The 24603-nt window shown below is 39.5% G+C and overlaps 2 protein-coding genes across 3 annotated transcripts in view; one reads left to right on the top strand and one right to left on the bottom strand.

The window, feature by feature from the left end:
• smyd3 (SET and MYND domain containing 3) overlaps positions 1–16515 on the top strand; it is a 95185-nt gene extending 78670 nt beyond the window's left edge. Inside the window, exons 7-12 of the mRNA XM_040012100.1 lie at positions 2421–2523; positions 3050–3160; positions 5268–5355; positions 5920–6094; positions 15756–15864; positions 16300–16515. Of these exons, the coding sequence (XP_039868034.1) occupies positions 2421–2523; positions 3050–3160; positions 5268–5355; positions 5920–6094; positions 15756–15864; positions 16300–16416 (703 nt within the window). The 3' untranslated portion in view covers positions 16417–16515. The remainder of the gene's footprint in view (positions 1–2420; positions 2524–3049; positions 3161–5267; positions 5356–5919; positions 6095–15755; positions 15865–16299) is intronic.
• A 2884-nt stretch (positions 16516–19399) lies between these two features.
• Positions 19400–24603, bottom strand: part of kif26ba (kinesin family member 26Ba) — a 98089-nt gene continuing 92885 nt past the window's right edge. For both annotated transcript variants that reach the window (XM_040012098.1, XM_040012099.1), the window contains one exon: positions 19400–23138. In XM_040012098.1, the coding sequence (XP_039868032.1) occupies positions 22990–23138 (149 nt within the window). In that variant the 3' untranslated portion in view covers positions 19400–22989. The remainder of the gene's footprint in view (positions 23139–24603) is intronic.

The raw sequence follows: 24603 nt of genomic DNA, 5'->3' as shown, positions 1-24603 counted from the left end.
AACCGGCACAAAAGAGATTTCAAAGCAATGAAAGCCGCAGTGATGCTACTTTAGAGAGATGAGCAGGTAAACTGCGGAAGCTGTTTGCAGTCATGGAAACAACAGCCTGACTGCTCATCTGTTTGTTACCTGTTTACATTCAATGTCTGGTTGCTGGACTCGTGGTCGGCATTCATTCACACTCAGCTTTAACATCACTCTGGGTTCTTGGCTGGCAGTCGGTGTAGATGTTTGCAAAAAGCCAAAGTTCATTTAGCAGCATAATCTAGTTGTTTCTTTCCATTTTACCATTGCATTCCTCCTCCAGTACACAGACTGAAATAAGCTGATTGTAGCACAAGCGCAAATGGAACCGAAAAGCAGAATCAGTAGGCAAGCAAACTAACATTTCCAAGTAACTGAACTACTGGGAACCGATTCTCGATTCCCAACCCCACAGATTCTGGTTCAAGTCTAACTAAAAAGGAATATACATTTTGGGTTTAGCGTTTAATGCTCCTGTGTTAGTACAGCAGTGAACCACCTCGAAGCTGAGAAAAGAATCAATTGTGAAATAAAGATGCTCACAATAGAAACAAAGAGATGACATATCTAAGCCTTTTCCATAATTTAATACCAGTTATAATTAAGGATAATAGACCTTTACTATCTGCAATCTCACACAATATTTCGCTCTCCGCCCTGCTACTGCAACACTTAATCTCAGTTAGTGTGAGCCGATACTGTTAATGTGAGATGTGGTTTAGTTAATTAATCTAATTAGTATGCTAATGAGCCTCCTATCAGATAAAAGCATCGTTTGGAGCGCTTGATTCCTAGTTGATATTCAACCTGCAACTTCTTCACTGTAGAACAAAGCCAGGGGGTACTTTTACAAAGACTGAACACACGCGCGCACACACACACACACGCACTTTATCTGTTGGACCTATTGTTTTGCTGAATATGATAAACGAGTGCAGCTGTAATGGAAGGGGTCATAAAAACAGACAAGCCTCTTCAGTATTTTTCACGGCCATGTGTGCAGTGACATTAAATGTCTTTTTATGGGTCACAGAGGTCGTCAAGTACTTCTTTAAAAAGCACAATATCAACACGCACAGTTACATGCTCAGCATGAGAACGATGCACATCAGGTCTTTCAGTTAATTAGTTCAGCTTGCAAAGCAGTTGGATTCTCTTGAGATGTGCAAGATTACAATCATGAGAGAATCCATCTTTCCATGCTTCAAGTTCTTTAACCTTTAGAAAACCACAGTTGGACAGGAACAGTCAGCGTGCTACCAGGATCTACTGGCTAATAAAGTTTTGCTACAGGGAATTTTCAGTACAACAATCTTATGTGACACTTTGTAGGCAATTCAGCCAATAACCTGCCAAGAATATTTTTACTTTTATCTAGTACATCCATAATTTAAACATCTCACCTCTCATGGTTGTCTCCATTCGATTGCACCTACATGTCAGTGGGAAATGCATCACATGTGGAAAACGTTCGTACAGTTCCTAAAGTAGCTTGTTTGTGGATACTGGTTAATTATAAAGGAAAAAAAAAACACTTGTGTATTGTAAATAAAAACTGTAAGTAAAACCACTTATATGTGGTATCAGTGTCTCCATCAAGATGCTGTCAAAATAAATTTGGGAGTGAATGAGCAGGAAGCTGATTTGTGTCGGTAATAAAATTGGGAAATGAGATAAAAGCCTTTGTTGTGACAGAAGTGGAGTACCCATCGTTTCCTGATTTATTGTGCGCCTGTCTGAGAGGCAGATAGACCAACATAAAGAAATAAAGAGTGACATTTGTTATGACAGAAGCAGACTACTCATTTTGTCACACTGTGCAGGGAATTTTGTGTGTACATATATGTGTGTGCATGTAACTTTTTGCTTGCGTGAGTGTTTTGTTTGAGAGCTCCGTCTTAAATGTGCAGAATTAAAGGTAACATTGCCAGATGATTTATAAGCCCCTAACAGCACCTTGGAGTCGGGATCTTTTTATCTTTAGGGAGAAATGTCACCCAGCGTGTGTTTTTTCTCTCATCATTATGCTGCCACAAAGTAGCATTACAGTCAGCACCGGACTGACTGAAACCCCAAAACAGTTGGACATGTAGCAGCTGGCGGCTCAGCAGGAATGAGTCACTTCTTATATTTTCCAAACACCACAAGTAAACAGTTTCTCATCCTTTATCACATGCTGTTTCCTCTCGGTGTACGAGTATTTAGGAGAAAGGGCTGCCAGTCATCGTTTAAGGAGGGCGACACAAACACATACAAACTTTGTTAGAGTTTATTTGCAAGTTAAACATTTTATCACACATCTCTCAGGCTTCCTCCAACTTTTTGTCCATCTCTTTTCTCTCTTTCACTTTTCCCTCAATTCATTCTCCTCCCGCTCTCTGTTTGCCATCTTTCAGTTTATCTCTGTTAAACCACGACTGCCGGCCAAACTGCGTGATGGTGTTTGAGGGGATGAAACTGGAGCTCAGAGCTGTTCAGGATATCGACCCTGAAGATGAGGTATGATGAAGAAAATAACCTCACAGTATGGCTTTTGAACAATATAGAATCTGAAACCAAGAACTATATCTGCCATGAAGTGAATTTTATTATGCAAGTAACAAATACTGTATACTTATCCAGTATTTGATAGATGTACACTGAATTAAATGTTATTAAAGAATTATTACAAGATGTAGCCAAGTGAAATTTCATAGCAACACAAGCCGGATCACAGCTCCTAACTTGGCAGTGTTTTCTCCAATTTTCCGTACTTCATCATCCCTTGTGACTATATATAATGGGATTAATCCAAGCCATCTGTCCTGCAAGACACACAAACACACACACACGCGCATTACTTCTACAGTATCACATTTCTTCTTTTTAGTCTGTTTTCCAAATGTCTAATATAGATATGTGCTTAACACTGATCCTCAAAATATGGCCTCAAATTTATTTAAGTGCTGTAGGTAAAAGTGAAAATTAAATTTGAGCAAACTGTTTGTTTCTCATACTAAGCCGCTCGCTCTCTCTGTCTGTCCAGCTAACTATAAGTTACATCGAGACGTTGTCACTGACTGAAGATCGGCAGAGGCAGCTGGAGGAGCAGTACCATTTTACCTGTCACTGCCAGCGATGTGACTCGCGAGACAAGGTCAGAGGCAAACAAATTAAATTGCGGCCTTCATTCACTTCTAATCAGGATTACAGCTATTTATTTGGGTGTTTTTCCCCCCTCACAAAAAGAGACGTATAGAATAATATGTCCAACAATCAGAGCAAAGCAGCTATCATCACCAAAGGTGGTAGCCCTCTAGATTTCCAGACTCTTCCAAATCATACCTGATCTTTTTTGGTGAGGAGTCACATTTGAGACTTGCACATATCGCTGTCGCCATAGCTCGAATATTATATTTTTACTATACGATGAGTATAGAACGACACGGGCGAAAATATATTTGTTGAGTGAGTGAGTGCCTGCGATGGATGTAGTGGTGGAAATGTCACTGTTTCATTCATGACAGATCATTTTGAAACGTCTATATCATTTTCCAATAAGAACAGCTCCAATACACTGGTTAAAAGTCTGTATTGATCCTTTTGTCCTCTTATCATTATAACTGAGTCCATAGTGTGCACATGGTGCACATGGTTAGCCACTTTCAAAGTGCAGAAACACACTCTTTCACACACTTCTATGTGTGGATGATGATTTTGCACCTTATCGTGATCGTTTTTAACTTTGTAAAAAATATTTGTGGAATTTCAACCGTACATCCTTACTGCCTGTCTCTCTCTCTATTTCACAGACACACACACACACACACACACACACTTTCTGTTAGAGTGTATCGGTGCGTAACGTGTTTCAGTGTACCCTTTCCTGTCCTCCTCTCCTTTTCCCTCCTTCACTCTCTCACACATCCTGTGTTATCTCCTGCTCTCCTCCTCGTCTTCCCCTCTGTCACTCGGTCACGCTCCACCTCGTCACATCCACTCTCACTCTCTGACCACCTACTGAAAAATGAGAAAAATTATCTTGTCTTGCGGCTGCAGTTTTCTTTTCCATCCATCTTAATCTGCTCCATCTTCCTCCTGCGCTGTCTCTTTCTTTCGATGTGTCTGTTTTCTTTTCTCTCACTCATATCATCTTTTTGTCACTGCTGCGACTTCAGCCTCTAGCTTTGTTCTCTCTGTGCTTTATATGGCACTTCACTCTTACTCTAGCACTGCGCTTTTTATGCTTCTGTGTTTGTTTGAGACGAGTTAAGACGGAGCACTCAGTTGACTCTCTGGAACAATGGCATTGATTCATTTTTTGCCACCGACCTTTGTTCTGCACACAGTAGTGACAGAAACACACACTTTCTCTTTCATTCTGCTTGTCTTTAATCTCGACATCAAACCACAGCATGGCTGTTTTCTCTCTGTGCATGTGTTAGGATTTACACAAATTGCACGCTTATTTTACAAAATTTTACTCATAATTTTAAAGAAAAAAGCTACGTTTTAGGATAGATTTCTCTTTCTCATTCCCTTTAATCTTGTAACCTTTTCCTTCCTGGCCTGAACAGGTCACAGGTCACTAGGTCACTGTGAATCACACAATGGGTTTTTAATAAACTTAATCTAGTGTTTATTTATTCCATCACACCACAGCGGTTATGCATAGATGGATCTCTGGAGGCCCCATTCTGTCCCCTTAACTTCTGCGATGTGTGCTGAACTCAGCTGTAGTATCAAAATAGTTTTTCTTCAACTTGATTTTTATGTTTTGGAGGTCAAAGCCACGGGGAGACAGTTCTGGCGAGCAGGGCTGGTGGTGAGTGATAATTGTGTTGTTCATAAAGTGACCTTCAGGGAGTGATCTACACAAGAAGTTATTTTAAAGGTTATGAAACTTAAAGCTCCTTTCAGCTCCTCCCTTGTTCACTACGGATTGCTACAGCGAGTAGCTCCACATATTGGAAATGGCAGATTTTTATACCGGATGCCCTTCCTGTCACAAACCCAAAGATTTTTTGTCTCCTCCCAAAATTGAACTGGGGATTTTGTTTTTTGTTTTTTAGGTGAATGTGTAAACCACTACTCTATGGAGAATCTAAGTTGTTAAACTTAAACTTAAAAGTTTTTGATTGATTCCCAGAATTTGTTGATCAGACCTTGTATGTTCACGAGATCTTTTGGTTGTTTTAGACATAGATTTCTGCTCATCAGTGTGGATGTTAAAGTAGTCCCTCCTTACTAATGTCTTTGCTCAGGATGGACTCATGCTCTCGGGCGAAGAAGGAAAATGGCGCCTGCTGAAGGAGGCTCTACCAAGACTGGAAGGGCTGAAAGCCGAATCCAGTATCCTTTGTCTCTGTCAAGTTCCTCTAAAGCCAGTGGACACCGAATCTCTATGAGAACTTCTTGTAATTGTCTGCTGTTCATATTTCATGTAACTGATAAGACAAGCATCAAGTAATGAGACAACAGTTGAAGTGAGTTTAGTTGCTTAATGAAACATGATACTGTAACTCGACTGTCTTAAGTTAGGTCGTAAGTAAGATCGAATTACTTTGGTGCTGATCAGATTAGATCAGAACTTCATGTACTGATGTACAAATGATGATGGTGGTGGCTTCACTGGTTGGTTGGCAGCTCCGAGTAATTAAGAGTCTAATTAAAAGTGGATTGAGATTCTGTGCTTTCATCACCATAAAGCTGGCGTAACCATTTTCATCATAAAACAACACAAAGGAGGGAGAGACACAAACATCAGATAGTTTATATCATTCAGCGCAGAGAAGTAAACTAATTTATGCAATGTTGTTTTCATAAATCCTTAAGATTTCCCTGAGGAGTCTGCAGCTTTAATCATATTTTCGGGGATGCAGGATAAATGTTACTTTTCCTTAATTCGCCTTCCAGATTGGGAAATGCTGTTGGAGAGCAGTAGGCATCTGTTATCAAGCGTTGGTGGTGAAATTCCTGAGGAAAATCTATACAAGCTCAGAATTACAGACATGGCTTTAGATGCTTCAGTTCACCTGGGACGCTGGGAGGAAGCTATGAGTTACGGGGTGACGACACTTCCAGCATACAGGTGAGTCACTGTGTGCCTGTTTCTGTTTGGCTCAGGCAGTACACTGTCAAGGTAACTAAACGATCTGCGTTTCACCCACGAATGACTAATATGTCCTCAGATGTAAAGAAAGAAAGAAAGAAAGAAAGAAAGAAATCATTTTCCTATATTTGTGTATGTGTGCCTGGATTCAGGGCGTTTATCAGACCTGGTTTTAGGATAAGCATAAAGTCTGAGTGCATTCAAAGTGCTGTTCACTGAGATGAGGGAGGATTGCATAACCTTACCAGTATAAATTAGTACAGAGATATGGGTTTATTTAACCGTCCTGATGCCTTTTATAGTCATCTCAAAACTTCTGGATTGTGTTTAATTTTAGTATAGATCAATCTTTACTGTTTTTAATACTAAGAAAGCGAGTCGGAGAGTGTTCAATTGCTACCATAGGGATTAGGGAAGATTAAGTTACTTGATGTAGTCCTAGACTTTAGTAGATATTATCATCCATCCATCCATTTTCTGCAGCCTATCTGAGTCTGGGTCATGGCAGCAGCAGTCTGAAAGTAGAAAGGCCCAGATCTCTCTCTTTAGTCACCTCCGTCAACTCTTCTGGGGGGGACACTGAAGCGTTCCCAAGCCAACTGAGAGACATAATCTCTCCAGCGTGTCTTGAATTTGCCCCGGGGCCCCTTCCCAGTTGGACATGTCAGAAACACCTCACTTGGGAGGCGTCATGAAGGCATCGCAGTCGGATGTCTGAATCACCTCAAGTGGTTCCTTTCAGTATGAGGAGTAGTGGCTCTACTCTGACCCTCTCACAAATGACTCTCACAGAGCTCCTCATCCTGTCCTTATGAGTGAACCTAGACACCTTTCAGAGAAAACTTACTTTTGCAGCTTGGCTTAGCCATCTTATTCTTTTGGTCACTACCCACAGCTCATAGCCATAGATGAGGGTAGAAATGTACACAGACCAGTAAATCTTCAGCTTTGCTTTCAAACTCAGTTTTCCTTTTCTCTTTTTATCATAACACTTCCTGTTGTATTTGTTGGTTTTTAATATCAGGCTAGTCTGTCTTGTTAAGAGAATTTTGATGTCATGGTAAAATAAATGTTAACTAAAAATGAATAAATATAATACTCAAAGAGGTGGATGAGAGAACCCAAATGTCCAAAGAAAATCAACCTATCTTTAACCTGCCAGCTCTTCTTCAAACTCTGCATGATCTCTGTGCCCGTGCAGCCATGTGAGAATAGGGCAGGTAATTGGCATCTTCCTGCAGGAGTCTGTGTGTGATGCAGACTCCTGCTGTGTGCTGCATGTGAGATTTCAGACAAGGTCCTGAGCTGAGTCTCACAACATTGTGCTGATCATATATGAACAGGTATGATAGTGTGTTAGGTTAACATAAAATTGATGTTTTTTTGGTTTTATTTCTTAGTTTTTCTGCACTGAATTTCCTTTTGTTATTTTCTTGAAGCAGAGATTAAAGATTATGAGATTTAGTTAGCAATTTAGCAAGCTCGCATAATAAAACACATCACAGTGAAAATGTCCGAGTTTATCACTGCAGCAGGAAGATCAATGCATATTTTTTTACCATCATAATTAAATGTTCAAAACATGGGAAAATCACCACAATGACAACCCTTGAGTTACTGGTTTTCTGATCTTCGCATTTTATTCCATTGTGTTGCTAATTCAAAAATGAAAGACTACATAGGCTCCATACAGTCTCGATCAAAAGTTTAAGACCACTTAAAAAATGGCAAAAAATCATATTTTGTATGGTTAACAAGGTTCCAAGTAGAGCTTCAACGTGCAACAAGAAGAAATGGGAGTGAGACAAAAAAAAATTTGAGCATGCAATTTATTGAAAACAACGCTTAAACTGAAACACCTGATCAAAAGTGTAGGACCTCATGCTTTTAAAAGGCCAAATCTGTGCAAAAATGAGGATTCATTGTCATTTTCTGTCAGGCAGTCACACTGTCATGACGTTCTGATGGCAAAAGCAAAAAAAACGTTCCCTTTTTGAACGTGGTCAGGTTGTTGAACTGCATAAGCAGGGTCTCTCCCAAAGTGCCATCGCTGCTGAGCTGGACGCAGTAAGACAGTCATTTGGAATTTGTTAAATGATCCAGAGGGTTATGGAACAAAAAAGTCAAGTGGAAGACCCCAAAAAACTTTCACCAGCACTGAGCCAGAGGATCCAATAGGCTGTCCATCAAGACACTGGACAATCCTCAATCCAAATTAAGGCCGTTACTGGTGCCGACTGCAGCGCCATAAACATCAGACGGCATCTGAGACTGAAGGGCTTCAAAAACAAAGAAACGTCTCCTTGAATGTCACAGATCTGACCGTTTGGACTTTGCAAGAGAGCACCAATTAACACCAAACATGGGAAATTGAAAGGTGGAAGAAAGTTTTATTCTCTAATGAGAAAAAAATTTACCTTGATGGTCCTGAAGGTTTCCAATGTTACTGGCATGATGTTTTCAATGCACCACGGTGGAGGGGGCGCCATAATGGTCTGAGGTGCTTTTTCCTTGGAACAATGGAGCTTCAGGAGGTGCAGGGGCGTCAAACGGTGGCTGGCTATGTCCAGATGTTGCAGAGAGCATCCTTCATGACTGAGGGCCCTCGTCTATGTGGTAACGACTGCAGGTTTTTCAACAGGACAATGGTACAGTACACAATACCTGCAGGACAAGGGACTTCTTCCAGGAGAATAACATCACTCTTTTGGGTCATCCTGCATGTTCCCCTGATCTAAATCCAATTGAGAACCTTTGGGGATGGATGGCAAGGGAAGTTTACAGGTTACAGGTTTCTTTGGAGGTGTGGTCCTAAACTTTTGATCAGCTGTAAAACAGCCTGTTTCAGTTGAAACGTTGATTTCAATAACTTGCATGCTCAAAAAATGTTTTTTCTCACTCCCATTTCTTCTTGTTGCATGTTGAAACCATGCAAAATATGATTTTTTGCCATTTTTCAAGTGAGCTTAAACTTTTGTTGTGAAAATGAATTTTATTTTCAGCTTTGCATGCAGGCAAATGTGCTTAAAACAAATAATTTGTAAGATCAGAGCAAAAATGTTTATGCCATTCATAGAAAAATTTAAATCTAAACTGAGATTCCTGTATATGCAGGTAATCACCCTCAAATCTGGGAATGCAATGTGATGTCTAAACCAACAGGGCAACTGTCAAGTCCTCAAATATTTTTTATCTAATAAGTACAGCATTTTTAATTAATAAAAGAGTAAAAACCCTAAGTGAATCAAGTAAACGCAATGAACAAGGGAAAAAATAGTGAAATGATGGTGAGAGAGTTGGATTCCAAATCCAAAAATCTTTAAATCTACGTCTGAATTTACAGTAAATTGCATCAACAGTTCCCCGCTTCGATTGTCCAACCATCATTCTGTCTCTTCTTTTTTTGCAGTTCAGTTTGTACAAACTCAACATTATACCTACGCACTTCAGCAAGTGTGTGTGTGTGTGTTTGTGTCAGTATGTGTGAGAGAGATGCAGAGAAAGAAAGACTAATTGATCTTGTGTGAAGGGCAGCGCTCTACTGGGATAGCTGTGCTCACACACACACACGCTCCCGCAACAGCATATCCACAGGAGAGAAACGGCAACGGCCTATAAATAAATAAGCAGACACAGGGCAGCAGAAAGAAAGAGATGGTGATGTGTACAAGGGGATGGAGAGAACTGCTGTAAAACGTGTGTCAAAGAATCAAAGACAAAGCCAGTGAGAGGGGTGGTTGCGGGGGCTTTAGGCTCTGTATAAAAGATATAAGCAGGAAATTAATGAAAAATGAGAGGTGGGGTGGGGGGGCTGCAGGGTGATCAACAACTTGACAGAAGAGAGAGGAGGGAAAAAAGATCTGCAGAAATGATGGAAATAAAACATGAGTGATGGGATCACAAGGAAAAGAAGAGTAAAGGTAACGTACAGGAAGGGAAGGGTTAAAAACAGGTATGATGAATGAAATGGACACGGACGAGTGAAAATGTTGAAAGAAAAAAAGAGTGGAAGGAATTCAGGAGAAAAAAGTGAGAAGTGAGTGGGAGGAGGATCCTCCATATTCATCTCCTATCTTCCTCTGGGCTCTTCAGATGCTAGGGAAGAAAGATAGCTGCAGGAGTTCTCGATCACTCCATTTCTCCTGTCCTTCCCCTCATTCTGTATTCCTTTTTTCTTTCACACTCTCCCACTGCAGGTCTTTTCAGAGTTACTCTATTCAGTTTGTGATATATGGAGAGGGTTTTCCCTGCGAATAATGCTCACCTGCTGCAGGCTGTGCACACCAGGCCTATTGAACCCCTTCTGTACTGCACATATTTTACTGCTATAGATATGCACACACACATACCCAGATTATTCTGTTCACGAATGCATCCAGATATCTTTCTTTCAGTAGATGCTCTGATGACTTTTTATGCATAAAGTAAAGCAAAAAGCATCTCTGGACACATTTTGTAGCTTAGTGTTGTTTCTCCATTTCTTAAACACAAGTACTGACAATCTTCTCAGACCTACAGGTCAGCACGAATGTGGAATAATAGCATCAGCTTGATACTTCCTTTTTTACATCATTCAGTTTTTGATTTTCAAATGCCCAGACCTTTTTTCTCTGTCTGTATTTGCATTAACATTCAGCAGTATTACAGGGACAAATCTCTTGCATAAGATTTCTGCATCAGCAGTGGCCTTGATGGACCAGCCAAGTGCACCCGCGGTGTCAGTCTTTATGAGTCCCGCTGTCAGCGTATGAAATTGAAGTTTGTTTAAAATGTTGCAGACAAATGAGACTAGCAGACAGCGTAGATTTGTCTAAAAACCACAAACTGGTTTAATATAATATTTAATGAAAGGCTACTTTTATAAATACCTAATCCAATGAGAAGATGTTGGTCGTTCTAACCTATAGGTAATGGCCTGGCAAAGTTACAAGGTGAATAAAGTAACTGAAGAAATGTGTTTCTGTGGATAATTTAGACTTTTCTCAGATTGTTTACTCTTTTCGATAAGGCTGCTTGTAGCTATGCAGCTTGAATCGAAGGATCCTGTGCAGGCATCACTTAGCTTTAAGCAAACCAGAAAGGTTAGAAGTCAGTGTTATCGATCTCTGTGGTCCTGTTGTCTGCTAGCTTACGAGACTCGGGCAAAGACCTTCTTTAGATGCAGTAGTTAATTGGTGACTTTGTCTGCAAAGACGGCTGACTAACTGTGATTTAAATGTTCTTTGTCTTGCATAGTTGTTGCAATTTCCCTTAAATGTACAACTGAAATTACTGTTGCATTTGACAAAAAACAAAAACGCAATTAAGCTAAATACTTGCAGCAAATCTGACCTTCTCCTTCAGTTACTTCTACTTAGTAAGATAATCTTTGTTTCCCTCTCACAAACAGTAGGCCGTGGATCTTTTTGTTCCAAACAAGTGCCTCATTAGTTCCACTGCATTTGCCTGGAAATGCTACACTTTTCCACAACTATTAATTTCTTCTTCTCACTGCCTCTCGTATGCATAGCCGAGAGCTATAGCTTTGTAACTAGCTCCGTATGACGATGAGACCGTATTTCTCTTCAATTTACTCTTCCGAGGAGAAAAAAAAAAAATAGGGGATAAATCAGGAGACAGCAAATTAATTAAATTACTCTAATTGCTTTGCGGTTCTATATGAGAGGAATTATAATTGGATTGTGGGCTTGATGTGTGTGTTTGTATGTCGTGGAAGTCAGAATCACTGGCTTGGTGATTAAGCCAATATTGTAACTTATTATTCATGGGCTACTAATTTTGTTGGTTTATTCTTTGAACTTTCTGTTTAATAATTCAATTTTAACCAGATGATAAGGGGCCACCTCTTTAATTGGTTGGCTTGTCAGTTGATAGTTTAGTTTGGCTTTGAGGTTCAAACAAATGGGCTGTTAGCATTGTGGGTAAAAAGTGGTGAAAAATTAGGAAACTATAGAGTTTGAAATGACTCCAGCTGTGGCCACTACATGGAAATTCATTTTGGATTTCTCTTTATTACCAGAACAGATTTTATTGTTAAACAAGAGTGGAAAACTTAGCCGGGGGAAGCTGCTGCCCATAAAGAAATAATTAAGAGTAATGCCCGGTTAACATCAGGTGCTGTTTCTATTATAGCGCGTATTGAATCCCCTTCTGGTGTCTTTACTCTGGAGAGAAGTGAAAACTGGCAAATATGCCGGGTCAAACAGGGTGAAGTGGATTTGTATCGACCTTATCTTTGTGTGCGCACGCTCATACATTAATGCCGATGCGCGTGTGCATTCATGTATATGTGTTTACTCACAGCTCTTTTTGTTTGTTTGTCAGAGACGGAGAAGTGGAGGAAATGGAAATGGAGAAGGGCTCGAGCTTTATCGGTGCACAGTTCTTTAAAATATGTAATCAAGAGAAAGGAGGACAGAACAAATAAATAGAAGGAAGATTAAAGAGGGCTGCAGAGGTAGAGTGCAGAAGAGAAATGAATGGAGAGCAGCCGAAGAGGGCGGGAAACAGCTGAACAACATTGGCAACTTTAATCCCTGCAGCTAGCGGGGTAAAAAGCACAAATATAAACGGGGAGAAGCAGAGGAAGGAGATGTGAAGCGGGAAAAAGGAATGAGAGATTAGAGGAGGGGGATGGAAAAGAAAGGAGAATAAAGGGAAAGAAGAGCCGGGTAAATGAGTGTTTGAGAACTCCAGTGTTTGCCAACAACAAAGCTGTTTCCTAACAGTCCCTAGTGTGTATTTATCTTTATAGGATGAGCAATGTCCCAGTTCAGCATGTGTGTGTGTGTGAACTTTCACTGTAACACATGTATTTGTAAACATTTACAGTCAGTGTCATGCACACATATCAATAAGCAGTCAAGCTCATCCATTTTTATGCATATGTGCATCTAAATCCATTTGCTCCACAGATACGAATTATAATTAAATGCATTTAGAGGAAAAAGAAGAAATCCCTCTAATTAATTTGACAGCACATTTTCTTATTTGCAGATCTTGCATTAAATATGTCCATGTAGAACGCAAAACAAGAGTGTGTTTTTTAATATGTTTAATAGGCCCTGTGTTTATTTTAAAACAGCTGCTGCTGTTAGATGGATTTTATTAGTTTTGCATTGAAGTACACCAGAGTTGCTGAGCTGTGTGTGCGTTTTTGTGTGTGTGTGTGTCTCTGTGAGAGATGTGGGAGTCTCTTGATGTCAAAATCATTGATTGGCTTGATGACAGCTCTGAATCTGTCACTGCTGATACACAAACTGCGTCGTTTTCTGTCACTGGAACGTTCCCTTCTAGAGACAGAAGGACTGAAAGGTGGTAATTTGTCTCCTTGGCTGTGTGTATTTTTATGCAGGCAGCAACATTGGGTTTTGAATGGCACATTACTTGTTATTACCCATCTACTCTCTTTAATTTCTTACCTTTTTTGTTGAATTATCTTTGCATTACACTGCATGACCTCAGATGTGATGTCCCGTCATTTCTAGTTACCAGTATAATAAACTGTGCATTTCCTGTATAACAGCACACATATGTGCTGGTAAAGATCTACAGAGAAGGTAACAAGGAGTTGCACTGTGTCTTTGTAGGGTGCCAAGAGAGAAACTGTGGGACTACCTGGGGAAGTTAGGAGGGGTAGAGAACTATGTGAGGGTGAGGACATGAAATCAGTGATAGAGAGTCTGGAGAGGTGGGCAGAAAAGGAATGAAAGTCAATAGAAGGAAGACAATAAATATATGGGGTCAGTCATCCAAACAAGTGAACAGTGGATAGCAAAGAGGAAGAAGAGAGTGCAGGTAGGGAGTGATCAGAATGGAGAGACAGAGGACACTGACGATGGAGCTACCAAGCAGGAGGAAGAGGAAGACTTAAGAGGTTCATGGATGTAGTGAAGGAGGACATGGAGACGGTTGGTGTGACAGAAGAAGATGATAGGGTGAGATGGAGGACGATGATCCACTGTGGCGAACCGTAAGGGAAGGAGCTGAAACAAGAAGGAGAAGAGGACTGCCAGTAGACTCTATGCTGCCTCAGATTTAAAGACAGGGGCTGTGATGTAATTACTGTGTACGGATTAGTAAGCTAATATGTCACATCACTCTCTCATCACAAGTTCCCATCCTAGCTCATGAGTTATGCTTGTGTTCTTTCTCTTCTTTCTTTTTTTCTTTTGTACTTGTCCTCCTGTGTTTCCTCTTCCTTCCTTCTGTTTTTGCCTTATTGTCTCCCTCTCTTTCAGTGGCTGATCACCTTCATACCTCACGCTGAGTGTTCCAGTGTCCTCTCTCTTGTCTGGCAGCTCCCTCTTGTTTTGTTTGTCCTGTCTGACTGATCAGCTGTGATCAGACCTTCCTTACGAACATCTGCATTTGCGTCGGCATCATGCATTTGAGTCCTCACTTAGGGTGTACCCCTCTCTGATAAATGGAATGAGATTATAGTAACGTGCAACTTTAATGCATTACCTTGCAGCGGATTGAAATTTGGACATATATGTGCATTAGTATCAGTGTTTTTTATGCTTTTATCGTTAATGCCAAATAGAGTAAATAAGTATAAGCTTTGACATAAAAGCGTGCAAAAAAAACATATTTAGTCACACTTGTGTATTCAAGGAAGTATAGTCAAACAAACATGGAGGCAAGCTCTTTGCACACTTGTAGAAACTCTAAATATTCTACTTTTTCCCCCTTGCTGTTCTTTTTCTCACTCATGCATACTTGTTTATGCATTATACATGCACTGAGACACTAACAGGAAAAGCAGATTTTCTTAGTCTTGTTTGTGGCTCTTGCTGTTTGGTTCCATGCTGTGAATGTCAGTGGATTGCCTCAGACTTTAGAAATCAAACTGATGAATTAAAGGAAACCCTTAATGTTATATCATGTATGTCCCTGCTGATAAATGAAGTTGATTTAACCTCATTATGTAGTGACTTATTTCTTTTAAGTGACTTGTGAAACAATTAAGTAGCTGGTCTTGCATAAGTTTGTCTACATGGGATATTATAGCATACAAATGTGTATGCTATTGTTTTCCAACTTCCATTTCAGTTTCAATGTGTATATTTAAAAAGTATGACCAAGGAGTGGGCACCACACTGGTTAACGTCCCTGGAAATGCTTAGATGCTAGACAGGAAATTGGGGATGATTGATGAACCTAGGATGTAGCAGGCGTAATGTGAGCTTTATCCTGATTGGGCAGCGATGAACTAATTATTTACTCTTTGTACCGATATTGGAAGAGCCATGTGAGTTTGTGCATCCAGTGTACATGTTTTCTATAAACTGGCAGAGGGCTTGTGAACATGTCCCTCAGGGTTTCCTGCGCAGGACTCTGCTGTTGATTTAACCCAGCCAGCCATCCACATCCAGGGGCAGAGCGGTTTTATGAATACTAATTCTCTGTTTAGTATTGCAGCCATTTTTTGCATAAGAAGAAGCATTAACTGCTCCCGTAAGAGCAGTATGGAGCATTTTCAAGCAAAAATAGAATAGATAGAATAAATGTAAAGGAAAATTACAGTGCAAATGATACCAGAAGAACAACACCCTGAAAGAAATGAAAACAATAATGGAACTTTTCACTTGTTGTGGTGAAATCTAATTACATGTACATGTTGTCTTTCTTCCTAAAGACAGTACTACCCCGATCCCCATCCAGTCCATGGGATCCAGCTGATGAGAGTTGGAAAGCTGCAGCATTACCTGGAAAACATCGAAGATGCTTTGGACACATTCAAACAGGTTTGAAGGACTAAATATCAACAAGGACATTTTTTACATTTTAAACTTTATTATTAGCTAATAGAACAAGTCTGGAGACATGTCTTTGTACCAGGTCATGTTAGTCTTAAGCCCTCGAAATGAAGGCAACGGGACTTCTTTTACGAACCAAAAACGAAGACCAGTTGCCTTCATGTCAGGCACCTAAGATCGTGTGGAGACATGTAACAGCAGAGATGATCAGGCAGGATTAAAAACATCTTCGGTTCGTTTTACAATAATCTCTAAAGTACTTAATCTTTAAGTAAAATGTCATGAAAACAGTTACTTTCAGTTTCCTTTATAGAATAGATTGTGTAGCATTATGTGATGATCCCGTTTCATTACATCACCATACAAGATTGTTCTGGTACTAACAGGGAAGAAAGCTAGTTATGCTTATGTCTCCTATTCCAGGCTTATGAAATCGTAAAGTTCACCCATGGTGAAGATCACCCATTGACGACCGAACTAACGATGAAGATGAAGGAATGTCACAGTGAGATGGATCATCATTCCTCCAGCAGACGCTAAGATGAAGGCGAAAGAAACGTCTTCATGTAACTGATTTCACTGCCTTACGTTCTTTTTATTCATCAACCTGAATAAACGGATTTGTTATTTTGCCATCCATACCTGACCTTTATTGTCTCAACAGTCTTAAAGTAAGGAACTGTTGTTAAAACAGCTCCAGCAACACTTCAGGCTCCTCTTTATACTTTCTCGTGGCAAATAAAACCTTTTTAGCTTTGGTTTGGTGCAGTTTTGCGTTAATCGCTTTCATAAATTCTAGCCATAAAACATCTCATTAATGATATCCAAGAACCTGCTTTTCCCAGAATTCCATGAAACGCCAGTGATATTTCTGCAGTTTTGTAGCCAGCCTGTTATCCTGTTTAAATTAGGTTTATGGAAACATTTAAGCACAATTAATCCCATTAATCCTAAAGTTTCTGCATCCTGTCCTTGTTTGAGAACTGGAGAGGAAGAAGCAGAGGGAGGGAGGAAAGCCCCTGTTGGCCCCGGTCTCCTCTGTAATCTGTAGATTCCATTGTGATGAGTGATCCTAGGGTGTGTGTGTGTGTGTTGGTTTAGTAAAGTACATACATCACCCTCTGTGCATTTCCATCACACATACTTCCCATGTTAATCCCTGTTTTTGTTTCTCTGTCAGTGTATGAGCCCAGAGTGTGTCTGCAGCACACACACACAGAGTTTTCCCATGTTAATCCCAAAATTCTGCCATATGCAAACTGATGACACTATGTCCTAGGGGCGTGTGTGCACGAATGGGTGTTTTTCTGCCATCTTTCTGAGTCTTCTCAAAAAACTGAGCTGATTTTTTTTCCTTTTGGCTCAAAATATTTTTTGTAATTATAGAAAAAAAAAACTGTAGAAACGAGGTATCAACAGATTATTTTTCAACTTTGAAGAGAGGAACGATGCAAGCTTACTGTGTTTCAAAGACTGAGTGGACCCTAGTGGAGTGAATGGCCTGTGGGAGCCGTCTGTGCTGCTGCACCGCTCCTACCTACATTACTCACTTCATTGGTTTTGTTGCTTTCAGTCCTTCACTCGCTCACTTTTCCCATATAACATCCATCAAATGAGATTTAGTGTTTCTTAGCTATAACCTCCTGTCTCTCCCTCTCTGTCACTCACTGTCTCTCTTCCCCATTCATATCTCTCTCTCTCTCTCTCTCTCCAAAGGCTTTCAAATGAAATTCTCTATTTGCCGGAGTCTCTCTTTCTCTTTCACTGCACGTCTCTGCAGGCAACCTGACCACACAGAAATAAAGAACACCAAATGTTTTTTTCTTTCTTTCACCACCTCAATTCATTCCCCCCTCTACCATTTACTCAGCCCCATTTTTTAATTTTCACATTTTCATTCTCATTTTCAGAGACACTCTATGTCACTGTTCCTCCCCCTGCACTACCTCACCTTTACTGTCACCTTACTCGCTATCTGCTAATATTATTCATTTCCTCTCGCTCCATCTTAATAACTCTCCTCTCCATAATTTACTTTTTCTTAAAGATACAAAAGTCAGAAGTTTTCCTACCAGAACTGTGGGATTTGTGTCTTATTTGGTTTTGGCTCACTGATGTTTGCTTTTACTCACTTTTGCTTCAGTACTTGATTATATTTAGGTAATTAAAAGCAAAAAAACCAAGCATTAACCCTGCAGCAAAATGACGCTTACCCAGTGTGTTTAAATGAAAGACCAAGAGGTCCTTTAAGTGTCCACATGTGACAAGTTAGTAGTCACATGTAATTTGGCGATGCTAGCAGCTTTGCCAAAATACAGTATTTGAGGCTGTGAGGATGAGAACGCTGTGGCTTTTTCAGTCCTTTGATTTAAGAGCAGACTTAAATCAAAGGACTGTGAAGCTTAATAGTAACTACCATTACTGCAGTCACCTGAAAACACTTAAACCTGTTCTCTGCATGTTGACTAAAAGTTGCACACTTGCTTTTTGAGGATTTTTAGCTATGCTAGAGTCACTATTCTTGCATTCATTGGTTCCCAATTTCTTAGGCTGTGTGTACACTCCACAAAAACCTAAGAGCTACAGCTCAGAGTCGACAGGCCTCAGTTAGCATGTTAAGTTCACGATAGTAAAATTAAAGACTGAACAGGTGTCACTTGTTTGGAAGGTTTGCCACAAGAACAAACAAAAACAACAAAAAAACATGGCCGGTTTTTGTAAGATTATAATTAATTAACAAACCACTTCTACAACAATGTGCTTAGATGAGACCAAAGTGGACATGCTGATGGACATAATTCAATGCACTCTTATCAGCTGTCAAGCACGGTGGGCTTATGTTGCAGCTACAAGAGTTGTAGTATTGAGTTGAGCTCTTCTGCAGTTATCTCATAGTATTAGTTACAAATCACCTAAAGGATCCTTCTTTTGCTACACTTTTAAAATTCAGTACAGTGTAATCTTATATGGAATAATTTCACCTACTTTATTTCTCTTGTACAGTTTTGGTTCTTCTTCTTGTCACTCCTCTCTTCTTGCATAAAAAGCAGTCCTGTACTCCTCTTCTTTCTCACTTGTCTCCCTTTCTTCTTGCATTTCCCCCTTTGCTACCTTTATTCTTCTCTCGTCTCTAATCTATTATTTCTCCTCGCTCCCATTCCTGCCTTCTCCTCCTTCCTGTTCCCTGCCGTGCACTGATGATCAAAGCAGGCTCAACAGGGCATTACTGTATGTCACAGAATAGCTGCCTACAGGGTACTCAAGGTCCACATTTACACATGCTCTGGAAACTAAATGATATTTTTGAGTTGTCCCAGTCCCTTGTTTATGTAAATCTAACAGCCCAATGCAATAACGTACAATGTTACGTGTTCCATGTTACATCATTTAAATTTCTGATGAGTTTGAGTCGTAATGCAAAAGATTTTTAGTTCATCAGAAGTGAAACAGCACGCCTTCTGGACATCTGCACACTACTTTGTCTATTCTGTGTGCAAAGAATGAAGCATCAGGTGTGAAACTCTTTTAATACATTCCTTTATTTACATCCCTCCATCTTTTTCTTCCGTCTTTACCATATGTCAGACCAGATTTCACAAAAACGGTAAATCTGCAGTGGACAATATGAGCACAGCGAGACTCCTGTGCACCATTTGTTCCGCATTTACACTGATAATGTGTTGTTTTAAATAGAATTACTGAGGGTATTTAGCATGAATATGTCTCACAACTGGCATTTTTATCAAGAGACTGGAACAGAAAAGTGATTTTTAAACTTTTTTTTTTTTTTAGTTATCCAGAGATCTTCAAACAACTGACCCTGTGTCTTACAACTGAGCAACACAGAAGTTGACTCCTAATGCTAATGATAACATCTGTTTTTGGTAAATGTGGTCTGACCCGGACTTTAACACACAATGCTGCCTAAGATGCCTTGTGTGAGATTTACAGATAGCACATTATAATTCTTAAATGTGTCTACAAAATATGCACCAGCACAGCATATTTGTCAGTTTATTCCATAGATCATGTGATGCTTATGTTGTGCCTTACAGAGTGACTTTGCAGATGGAAATCTGTGAATAACTTGATTTAAAACACCCCGCTATTCTTTTAGCTGTAATAGTTTCTAGCAATTTTTGATTATTACTACAATAATAAAGGGATATCCCATTAGATTTGGCAGTAACATATCAAAGAAGAAACCTCCCACATAGCATCTTAAAAAGGATAGTTCAATACAAGCCATTAGCTCATTTAGAGGTTAGATTTCCCAAAACACTCGCTGCTAATTACACAAGGCTGCAGTTCATAAGACACAGACGTTTCTCTTAAAGTAACACAGCTGCCTTCATACTGGAAGGCTTCTGATTTGCATGTAATCAACTAGCATCCCTGTTCTGCATGTGAATGTTTGGGGAACCAAACCCATTGAAATCCTCAAGAGGAACAACAGGAGCAAATGAAACCAACAACAACAAAAAAATATCTAAAATAAAAATGATGGCATATATGATATGTGCACAGTATATATATTTATATATGACATGGGCTCAGCAAAGTATGTACAGTTATTTTTCTTTTTCATCAATGCATAGTAACTTTGTAAGATCATGAGGTGTACATAAATAAGAACATTAAGTAGCAACTCAAATAAATAAACTTTCATTCATGACTTGCACGATGAACATGGGGATAAAAACAGGAAATGATCAGAGATGCTGTTAAAAAACAAAAAAAGCCTCTCAAGTTTGTCAAAAGCGTCTTGCTCTCAGGGGTAATTTCTCACTAGATTATCTCTTGGCTATCCCTGCCAGTGTGCACTACATGAAATCATTAGCTGTTTCCTCATTCAGATCCACGTGAAGATAAAAACTTCACTGAATTAACTGTATTTTCTGTTTCAGCGACAGCACATTCTGGCTTTTTGCTCTTAGTGGAGAAAAAAAATCAGCACTACAACGCTTTTGACAAATTACACCAATACGGTGACATCATTTCCACTGCTCTCATGTCGCTCTCCCATAATGCTCTCTGCTCGACAACAACAGACACGATGACAGTGATGTAGAAGAAGCATTTGAAAGGCGTTGTTTTGTGTTTCAGGGGGAAATGGACTCTTTCGTATATTTATATTTGTACAAACATTTAGATCATAAGTATCTCAAGCACCATAGATAATAATACTAACAAATCTTAGGAGTTGCTATCCATCCAAAAAGTGGAACCAGGCAGAGATCTATGTCTTAAGCTCGTCTCCTCCCTTTTTAATTAGGTTCCTTTAATTTTTTTTATATAATTTAATTGTCCTTTACAATATAGGGGATATTAGAAGTGTTTAAACACCCTATAACTGTAGTCCCAAAATATTGATTAAATCTACTACCTTGTTTCATTAGAATTAAATGTTAAACACAGTATATTGACGCACCTGCGTGTCCCTCACAATTTATCTATAAATATGTCTTCAGATTTCGATTATCCTGCTCAATGCTACTATCGTACATAGTCTCTACATGGTCCCATTGCACTCAAATAAAAAAAGGATACCTTATTATAAAACACACACAATGACAAATCATTCAGTTTCTTTTAGAATAGAGCAGAACAACACAGATACGAATAACAGACAGACTGCCTGTGAGTCAGGCAGGGAGGCAGGGAGTCAGTCGTTGGTTGTATTTAACACCAGATCAGAGAGAAGTGTTTTCACCTCTACTACCTTCTGACATTTCATAGCTTTGTGAACATTAAAAATCTCTATCGAGGGAAACATCGTGTATGAATGCCCCGGAGGGCCAAGAGTCACATGTGCTCCGTTTGTGAGTAAAGCCAAAGTAAAAACGACACCACAGGATACCAGATTCAGTGTTTTTGTTTAAACACACATAACTTTGTGTCCTGGAAAAATGTTTAATGCTTTTAACTTTAGGTTTTTGGTCCTTCCAAGTTTAATTAAGTTAATCTGTAGTTTTCCTTTAAAGGGGACCTATTATGCTTTTCCTGTTGGGAATAAGTACGAAGAACTAAAATGGTGTTTCACAGAGGATGAACTGAGAGCACTTCACTGAGGCCCAGTATAAAATAAATAAGGATTATTTTGATCTGTTACTCATGCAAAGCGGCTCCTGTGGAGTCCGAGAGTAAAAATAAAGAGCATAACAGGTCCACTTTAACTTTGTTTCTCTGATCTCTAATCAATGTACCAAAGACCATACATTGAAACACACATTATTAGTTTGTTTATCATATAGTGAAACACTGACCCACAGTAAAACATCACATTTAGAAAAGAAAATGAAAACTGCTTCCAAGGACACTGATCTTTTCTGGATGTTTCTATACTAGCACCATACTTACTTGTACACAAAGTTAGAGAGAAGGAGACTTAGTCTTGGTATTGTTGAAATGTTCACAAGGCACTTCTAAATCTTTTCCTTCGTCCTCTTGTCATACTCTCTCGGTTAGTCTCTTTTAGTCGCTGCACAACAATACCAGGCCATTCTGTAGTCAGCACTCCGTATTTACAGCCAAAGGCTTTTAACCATGTAAAAAATGTTCTTCCAAAATGTGTTAGATGTGAAATTATTCTTCTCTTGCACTTCAACTTCAGCTTTCTCCTTCTTAAAAAATGGCAGTTTTTGTTCAGCTATAGCCTTTTTTTTGCTCTCGGTACATTCTTTCAAAGTTTGACTCACTGCGTGTCACTGCGGTCCAATTATTTTGTTCTCTGGTTACTTGGTTTGACATGTCTTTTTAGACTCTCATAGACTATTTGGGCAGCCATATTTTCTCTGATTGAAAGTAGCCCGTCCATTAGATAGTTTCTGAGGTTGTTTCCAAGCCCCAGCAAACAATCTACAAATCTTGTCTCTGTTTTTCTGTTAATTTTTCTCCGTAAATCTTCTTTTGATTTTTCCGGCCACCTGGCCTTCTGCTTACTCACATCTGGACAAGACGCTGGAATAATATGCAGGATCATGCGGTCGGTCTATTCCTGTGTTCATCCTTCCAACTGTCGAGCTGCAGTTAAAGATTTTCTAAATATGTTTGATTAGTCAGGGGAATGGTCTAGACATTGACATCGTCGAGGCCACTTCTCCGTCCCTCTGTCTACTGATGCCTTGAGGACACATCAAAGCAGGTGATCATCATAAGATGGGCTTTGCAGAAGTTGACTCTGGTCTCCAGTTTGTCTGTCACTGTTTCCAGAGCCTCCAAATACTCCAATGAGTCCACTTCATAGGCCTGCTGCAGCTCAACTGGACACAAATAGAAAGGTGGAGAAAATACATCATTCCTTGATAAAGTGCTGTTGAATGTGGGTTTAATAATTAAAAAAGGTGCCACTGGTTATATTTTACATGTTATTGTTAAAATGGAATAATGATAAATGTCATAATAATAATTTATAACAATTATGATTTAAGAAAAAAGAAGGCGGCCAATGAGTTAATCATCACTCTCTCTACACCGGTCACTGTTGTGAGCACCTCAGACTCCAACATCATAGCTGTAATGGGCTTGATATCAAACAGTGATGGCATTGCCTGCTGGTCTCAGATTATCGAATAATGTAAAGAGAAAAACTTCCAGCTAAATCCCTGCAAGTCCAAGGACCTCATAATGGACTTTACGAGAGAGTAGCAGAGGAAATTTGGCCCTCTCTGCATATTTGGGGCCCATGTGAAGAGGGTAGATAACTTTAAACACGGCAGTGTTTACATCACAAAGGACCTGTCATGGTCCTGACACATGAAATCCCTGGTGAAGAAAGCCCATCAGCACCTATAGCATCTCAGGTACCTAAGAGACTTTAAACTCCCACTCAGGGTGCACAGGAACTTCTACACCTGCATCTTGAGTGGGAGTATCAACACCTGGATGGTTAGTTGCACCAAGCAGGTGGTCTGTTAGCTGAGAGATTCTTCAAGACCACCCTCCCCCATCTGTGGGACAGCGTAGAATAAGATCTCAGAGGATCAATAGGAACTCCAGCCCTTCTTTTATGGTTGCATGATTCATTATGTTGGTTGCACTTTTATTTCATATACAGCCCAATAGGTACATAACTGAATAATTAAGTCTGATGTAGCCTATTGCTACTTATGTAAAATCTGCATTATTATCCAAGAACTGTTACGATTAGGATTCACATCACAATTCACACATAAATCAGAGATTTATCCATTTTTTCATACCTGAGTTTGTTTGTACTTTGCAAAAAATGTACAAAAAGTGCCTCTGACCATTTATTCAAAGAAATGACAGCTAGCTATCTTAGCGAATTTAAACACAGCTGTATTAAATCACTACTACTTATTGATAATTATTATTATTATTAAATGTGTTTTCTTAAAAAGAAGATTAGGGCATGGCAGCATGCCGATTGTATGCAAAAGCCTGTTTAGATGATTCTGATTTACTAAATTGCACAGTAGTAAGAAAATGTCCTTACAGTGCAATTGAGGGCAATTAAGCCACACCCTTACAAAAAACACAACAAAGCAAAACATTATTTCGTATCGTGAAAGTTTGCCCCATCAGATGCATCAATCTGCAACAACACAATCCTTCCCACAAATGCATTTTTGTGTCTATTGAAGTAAAATCTATAATGCCCAGTCACTTCATATTTTTAATAATGAAATGACAGAATGTATTTGTCTGAAGAATGAACCAGCAGTCATGTAGCACAGCATTAGTAATTAACATGAGTCATAACTT

This window comes from Simochromis diagramma, unplaced genomic scaffold, assembly GCF_900408965.1.
Source record: "Simochromis diagramma unplaced genomic scaffold, fSimDia1.1 OVJJ01000603.1, whole genome shotgun sequence".
Taxonomy (NCBI): Eukaryota; Metazoa; Chordata; class Actinopteri; order Cichliformes; family Cichlidae; genus Simochromis; species Simochromis diagramma.
The sequence above is the reverse complement of the archived record's forward strand: the minus strand, read 5'-3'. Positions and strand labels throughout refer to the sequence as shown.